Source organism: Opisthorchis viverrini (genome assembly GCF_000715545.1).
Source record: "Opisthorchis viverrini unplaced genomic scaffold opera_v5_601, whole genome shotgun sequence".
Taxonomy (NCBI): domain Eukaryota; kingdom Metazoa; phylum Platyhelminthes; class Trematoda; order Opisthorchiida; family Opisthorchiidae; genus Opisthorchis; species Opisthorchis viverrini.
In genome coordinates this window covers 141,953-149,766 of record NW_008752263.1, presented here as the reverse complement: position 1 = coordinate 149,766, position 7,814 = coordinate 141,953, and the positions used below count along the sequence as shown (strand labels likewise).

The following is a 7,814-nucleotide window of genomic DNA, read 5'->3' as shown; positions in this document are numbered from 1 at the left end:
AATAAGAGTTTTCTTCTGCGGGCTAGTATCAATGAGGTCTATGATCTTCGGAAACGTTTGCCGAGTGGCGCTTTTCAAATAACACTATATAGTGTCTGGGCTTTGAGTCGTAGGTCAGTATATGTTTGCTTATATAAGCTGAGACATCTGCACTGGATCCATTTGACAACTGGTAGGAGGTCTATGATCTTCGGAAAAGTTTGCCGAATGGCGCTTTTGAAATAACACTATATAGTTTCTTGCGCCTTGAGTTGTAGGTCAGTATTTGTTTGCTTATATAAGCTTAGACAACTGAACTGGATCCATTTGAAAACTGCTGATCTACAAAGCCATTGCCCGGACTCCTTAACCCACTGTCTCATTTCATCTCATTTCATTCATTCATTCATTCATTCATTCACCTATTCGTTCATTATAAATTCTTATTTATCCCAGCTTCCCACCTAACGTGATGTAGATCAGACGGCTTAATAAAAATCTTCAGTTGTGCTGTTATTACCCTTTGTTACTCAATGTTTTCAGACCCAACATAGAGGACGGCCCAAGTGGTATTCATTCACCTATTCGTTCATTATAAATTCTTATTTATCCCAGTTTCCCATCTGACGTCATGTAGATCAGACGGCTCAATATAAAAACTTCAGTCGTGCTGTTGTTACCCTGTGTTACTCAATGTTACTCAATGACCCAACATAGAGGACGGCCCAAGTGCCGAGTTGTTCCATCGACCAGGGGCTTGACATAACACATGCTTCTGGATATTACTTCCTTGGCGAATAAATGTACAAAACGCGAATTACCCTATGCACTAGGTTAATGTATGAAAGCTTTCGCACATACTTAATTACCTTGGCTGGCACATCACAAATAGCTCTCTGGAGAATGTCATTGTTGTTCAGAGCGACAGGTAGCCGTTTGGCGGAGCGAAGCGTGTGAGTGTGTGCTCAGTCCCCACAGGCCAAAACAGCTGATGCCTTGTCTGATCATGCTTAGCGCGTACGCGGGTTTGCATCATGTTTAACTTCAAAATTCGGACCTATTACAGCGGCTAAGGTAAATCCGTTTTAAACGGTCTGCGGGGTTTGCGTTTTGGAACACAACTTCCCGCTACTAGGTTGATCCTTATAGAAGCTGCACGTTTAATTCAAGTTTTGGCAATCAGTGGAAGTAATGGCCGCTGTGGTAGGTGAACTCGCTGTCCATCACTTAATATGTTCGTCAAACGTAACAACAGATGGACTGCCGCAGAACCGACAGCCAGCTGGCTTCGTGCAGTCGGCTCAGCATGGTTACACGCTGGATACAAAATTGCAGGTGGAAGGTTGCTACATTTTTACAAACAAGAACCTTGGTACTATGACGTGGCAACCTAATTGAAAGCGGTCGTTCTCTCGCTCCCACGAGTGACAAACGGAAACGTACACAAACAGAATATTTAGAAACTTGGTCATCCAACTATCCTTACCAAGCGCGATTGTTTGCGTCTCGGATGTGTTTTCCCTGATTATTCAAGCGTTAAATCAATATTGACCCCATACAGTTTAGTTGCCTCAATACTCACTAAATGACGATTGTCTTCAATCGTACTTTCGATTTTCTCTGGTTTTCCATTAACAATGTCTCCTTGAAATAGATTTCCGGTTGAATGATTTTCACCGAATATCAACCGCGATTTTGGCAAGAATGTATATTAAATCGACCGGAAAAAATGCAGTGTGTGGTTAGGATTGAGTGATTTTCTGTTTGGTTGCGCACAAAATAGTGCTGGATCCATTTTGTTAATTAGTTCCAACCCACATGGGTTCGACCAATCTTCGAGTGTTGTCGATAGACCTCATACCCTGCGAGTGTGAGTCATGCACTGGGTACGCGAGTAGAATGGCTAACGCTCGTATCACTTTGCTTGCATATAAGTACAACATCCTCGCAATTTCTACCCGTTCATTTTCCTGGGTGTTTTACCAGGAACCTGAGGCGTTGGAAGTTTTCATTAAAACGCCTGCTGTGAATTTCGCTTGGTATAAGTGCCACCTAGGCACACAGAATGTTTTACTCAGGTAATCGCTTTTGTACAATAAAGCGTTTTGAGATAGAACGAAAATCATTCGGACTATGCACTTGTTTACCTACACGCAGTGGAAGATTACTCTGGCTGGAGTATCTCGTAGGCTCACTATTAAATATTATCATGAAAAAAGAAACCACGGACCTTTATCCCCATTAGATTCGATAACGAGTGTGTTTTATCAGGTGTAGCATTTCATTTCCCGATTATTGCATTTTCGAAAAAAGCCACATGAATCGTAATTCTAATTCCCATATCCCACTGTTCGTATTATTGACTGTGGTGGAGAGACATTTTGTTTAGCGGCTTTATCCTTGTGATCTGCATCCAATTGGAACTACGGTTACGCACATGCGCGTCGCGGTGTACCGACGAGGTAAACGCCAAATCTGGACAGGCGCTGGGGAAGCGCGCGTTAAATCAGTTTATTTTAGATGCAACGCAGTCCTCATACGTTTGCTGGAAACCCATGAACAGCTCACCGCCGATCAAAGTAAATTCCTAGGCTCAAGAATTTGTGTGACCTTCCGTGTTACATAAATAAGTCAGCGAGGAACGGCATGAAACCATCGATGTACATTGTGAGAAAATACACAGCTTCTCAGAAGTATCAACTTTATGTTCGCCCACTGCAAACACATACATTTTCACTTTGGTTTTTAAATACACATATACGAATAAATGTCTCGCTGAAATAAAGTCAATTGGATGCCAGCTACTACGCGAAACTCGTTTGGAGGCTCCGTTTGCTGTTCACCACTGTCTGAAGCGCATTGGCGCTTATCGAAATAAGTCATGTTTATCCTAGAAAACGCCAAAAATTACTCATGCGCACAGTGTTGGAAGTAGGTGGAGCAAATTATCAGCCATTGAACAAGGTGATCAAAACGGCACATCATATCCTGGTTTGGTTAAACTTTGTACCACAGACCTATTAGATACTTGGTGGACAGTTTTTTTCCCCACTATCGCCATATATGAGTAAGGCAAAGTGCGATTCACACGAGACGAAGAGTATAAATTTCAGGCATATGAAGCTTCAAGTAAACCTGAACATGATGCCTCGCGCTTCGCTTCTATTTGAGTTCTTGTACTGCATCAATCACCTTGCTTGGTTGGGTGCCGTCGATGTCCACAATTGGTCATCCATATTTAACAACAACCCGTCGAAGAACTGGGTTGTCCTCGTTGCTGGTACCAACACCTGGCGAAATTATCGCCATCAAGTATGTTTTCGTTGGTTTTTTACAGTTTTGAGTATAAAACGTTCATCAACCTTCCGCAAGAATGAGATTTCAAAGTGAAATTTTGAACTAATGGTACACTATGAGCTGTGTGCCTCCTAATTTTCACAATGACTATGACATTGCACTCGAGAAGGCGGTGGATAGAACCCACAACTAATGGCAACACTAATGGCCACACATTGCGTAGCTTGTGTTGGTTTTCGTCAATATTTCCATGTCGTGCAGAGATATTTCGCTTTGTGTGGGTCGATTCACCGGTTATTACAGATGTGCATGCCGTGATTCATGTTAGTAGGAAACCGACATGGTTATGTTAGGTGAAATCACTGACTGTGAGTAGAAGGTTTCTTTTGGATAAACACAAGAGTATTCCCACGGCCCCCGAACAGATCTATTCTATCGCTAGTCAATGTGGGAAAATAACTGTATACTACTTGTTGCGATGGAGCCATGCGAATTTGATTAAAAATATGAAGAGCCACTTTGGTGAAATTCCTTCGTTCATTCTTGACTCATATGCATGGGAATCGCGTAGAAGTGTCATACGTTTCAAATCTATCTGTACTCAATCCTAAGATTCACCCAGTAAAATTTATTGCCCCTATGATTTGCTGCAATCTTTTTATTTGTCCAGTGAAGACAGGAACGAGAATATCAAATGTATTATTATCGAAGTCAAGGGACAACGAGATGGTGGAGCTCCTGTACGCCTGTCGTTGTTTCGACTTGAAGCTGTGTTTCACACTAGCCATTCAGGACTGGAATCCTGCTTCCTGGTCATGACTCTGTCTTTAAAGTTCTTCGTGAATTGAAGTAATTAAGCTCAAGAATCATTCAATTCACAGCGGACCTCGAGCCGAAATCATTGAAAAAAGCAACATATGCCTGCGGATCATGCAGAGGACAGCGAGCTGAAACAAACAAGCGGTGCGTTTCAGCAACCGTAGTGAGAATTTTATTCCGTATTACGAAGAAAGCGATGAGGAATCCATTGTAAAAACATGCTGTACAACTTGTATCAGAGCGTATGAAATAAGCAGTGACGGACAAACTGAATAATAATTTTAGAGCGTTTAGAGATGCAGCAACCGAGTTGAACGCGGATTTTGCAGCTGACGAAAATGGGAGGCGAACTTTTCCCTTAGTTATAAGAATGGAACTATATGGATAACTCTGGCACAAAAATGAAGAAATTGAAAATACCGAATATCTGAGAGAGAAGCAAGAAAGTTTTCACTAATAGCCTTTTTCGATTACGCGCGCTGCGGGAAAGAGCAGACATCACCATCGGTTTGATGACAACACTCACGACCGATGCAACATGATAATGATTGTGAGCCTGCAATCCAAGCTTGAAAACAGGCTGTGATGCTACCAGGGAAATGAGGAAAGTCCTTCATCACTAGGTCGTTTGTTAGCAAACATCAAGTGAACGGACATAAACTATCGGACAGGAAAGTAGGCGTCTTATCTGCGCAGAGGTTTTTAAGTCCGAACATACTCAAAATTTGTCTTCAGCTTTTATGCGTATTCATTCAATGTCATGCACTTAAAGCGGTTCCACAATTTTCCTAACAAATTTCGCCTTCCATTAGACCCTGAGGGGAACTTGGAAAAGACAGCAGGCAGTTCGCCTGTGTCATCAGTATTATGCGCCAGTACAGCGGGAAACCCTCACACAGAAGGGAGGCCATTAAGTGTCCGCGATTAAGGCACTCATCCCGAAATCCCATTTACACTTGTACATTCCCGAATTGGTGTTGGATTGTGCAGGCATTCAAAGGAGCCTAAATTCTTGAACCTAATTCATGGGGAGTAGATCCAACACCAACTTGAAAGATTTCTACCCATAGAGCAACCGGGTATGGGAGGATCTGTGAGTGCCCCACATACACTGCTCAGTGGGTAATTGAGACGCACAAACCGTAAGGCCTCTGTGACTTCCAATCTCTCTCTTTGACAGACCCAGAAATGGTAGCTTTTTGTTCGAGTGACAATACTGGCAACAATCAAACAGGAACATTCTACGAGGTTCATACATGTGTTGTTTTCATCTAGAATGGTTTTACACTAAATATCTTCCAAGAGCAAGCATGTTATCCAAGGTCATTAGGTGACCGTAGTTGGCGAATATATGACCAAACTTTGTTCACCTAGTTGCCTGGTCATCAAGGGAGGATACATTCGAGAAGGCCTTCCAAGAATGAAAATTATTGGGACACCGAAAATTTACCTGTTTACTTTTTTTAAAGCCGAAAGGAACGGATTTTGGTTCTTAAACTGACTGATAAAACCTCATGAAGACAATCTGAACAAGCAATTCTATACAACCTGGTAAGCGTGTATTTGGAATCAACATGTGGACCGCCATTTTGATCAAAGTCGTTCGTCCACTGAGGCATCATTTACTTGGGTGATTTTGAGGATACTATTGAAGATGGTACACAGAATCAGTTCGCCTGTATCCATTCTTAAGATTCAGTAGGTGATATTTTATTGCCAATGAGTATCACCAAAATGCGTCTATTTATCTAGTACACAAGCGATCGACAGATTCGGACGCATTTTCAATGTCAAGGGATACCAAGTTTGTACAGCTCCGGTACACAGGTCCTGACACGTGACTGAATGTGCAACTGGGGCCCGCACACGCTATTCCAGACTAGAATCATGCTTCCTCTTCTTGGTATAATGCATCACAATAATGTTTGGATAACTGATACTCCACCAAGTTGGAATTATCATACACACAATGCTTTCCTTCTTTGTACCCCATGCCTCACTCCGCCTGTTTTCCTTAATTGCGGTGTCATTTGTGTTCTCATTCAGGCTGACGTTTACCACGCGTATCAAGTCGTGCGTAAAAACAACGTCCCCGCTGAGAATATAATAACCTTCGCCTACGACGATATTGCAAACAATCCCAAGTAAATATCACATATGATAACAACCACAATGTTCAAAACGCGTTTCGTTGTTTGACTTTGAAGCGTCTCATTGTTGACCCATATTTCTCGTAAACGTAAATCATGAATAAAATTTGGGTGCAGATGTCTATGAATTTGCGTGCGTCACGTGAGATATGTAATCAATTTTTCCTTCGTTTATGGCTATTCATGAGTGTAATCGTCACCGAACCCCGATAAAATCAGCGCAAGCGACGCCAGGTCAAATTGCAGCCATCGTGGTATATCCTCGATGGTGATGATGTCCTCGTTTTAGCGAATCAGCCGGCTGATGATTTGGAGCGAATATTAAGCAGACAAACTATTAAGCCTAACAGTTTGTAATACAGTCTATTGACAGTATAATTAGAAGAAACCTGCTAAAGACATGGAATGTTTGATCTCGCCTGCAGGTTTTAAACATCGTAAGTCGTTCAATGCCCGATCGAATTTCATTTAAGTGCACTGGATAAGGAGATGCTCATAATCTGTACTACTGGTGGTGTTTCAAAGTAAATTTACCTAAGAAAATTACCTTTCCACACCACATTTGTCATTTGTTTGTTGTGCACCTTATCGGGATCATTGAAGGATACCTTATTTATTTCTGCTTAAAGGATTATTATTTAATCCAATGTGTGACAGAAGGTTCACAAATCGTCGTGAAAATTTATTCCAAGACAAGCACGGGAACCGAATTCCAAAATAATTTATTAGCCTTTCGTTTTTTCCTTTTGATCTACGTGTTAATTTCTCTCAAAAAACCCACTGCCACTTTTCTTTCTTTCATTTCAGAAATCCGTTTAAAGGTAAAGTGTTCCATGACTACATGCACGAAGATATCTACCAGGGTGTGGAAATTGACTATCGTGGAAAAGTAAGTGTGAGTGTCGGTGCAGATGTATTTCTGCATCAGGTTACCGTGGAACACAAGGTGCAAGTAAAATGACACTGCGTATCAAAACAGAATACAAATCGGAGGACTGACCAATCATCGTGAATAAAATTTGGGTGCAGATGATTATCAATTTGCTTTCGTCACGCGAGATGTGTAATCAATTTTTCCTTTGTTCATGGATATTCATGAGTGTAATCGTCACCTAACCCCGATACAATCAGCACAATCGATGCCAGGTCAAACTGCAGCCTTGGTGGTATGTCCTCGATTGTGATGATGTCCTCGTTTAATTTTTCAGTACTGTGAAATTAATCGAGTTTTTTCGTCGTTTGGGCGAATCAGTCGGCTGACGATTTGGAGCGAATATTAAGCAGACAATCTAGTAAGCTTAACATTTTGTAATACAGTCGAGCGACAGCATAACTTGAAGAAACCTACTGAAGACATGGAATATTTGATCTCGCCTGCAGGTTCTAAACATAGTAAGTCGTTCATTGCCTGATGGAAATTCATTTAAGGGCACTGGATAATGAGATTCTCATAACCTCCACTACTGGTGGTGTTTCAATGTAAATTTACCTAAGAAAATTACCTTTCCACACCACATTTGTCATTTGTTTGTTGTGCACCTTATCGGGATCATTGAAGGATACCTTATT

The 7,814-nt window shown here is 41.5% G+C and overlaps 1 protein-coding gene across 1 annotated transcript in view; it reads left to right on the top strand.

The window, feature by feature from the left end:
* Nucleotides 1-3,096: 3,096 nt before the first annotated feature.
* T265_11822 (hypothetical protein) overlaps nucleotides 3,097-7,814 on the top strand; it is a gene marked incomplete at both ends in the record, with an annotated part of 17,041 nt that continues 12,323 nt past the window's right edge. The window contains 3 exons of the mRNA XM_009178599.1: nucleotides 3,097-3,291; nucleotides 6,142-6,239; nucleotides 7,053-7,134. Of these exons, the coding sequence (XP_009176863.1) occupies nucleotides 3,097-3,291; nucleotides 6,142-6,239; nucleotides 7,053-7,134 (375 nt within the window). The remainder of the gene's footprint in view (nucleotides 3,292-6,141; nucleotides 6,240-7,052; nucleotides 7,135-7,814) is intronic.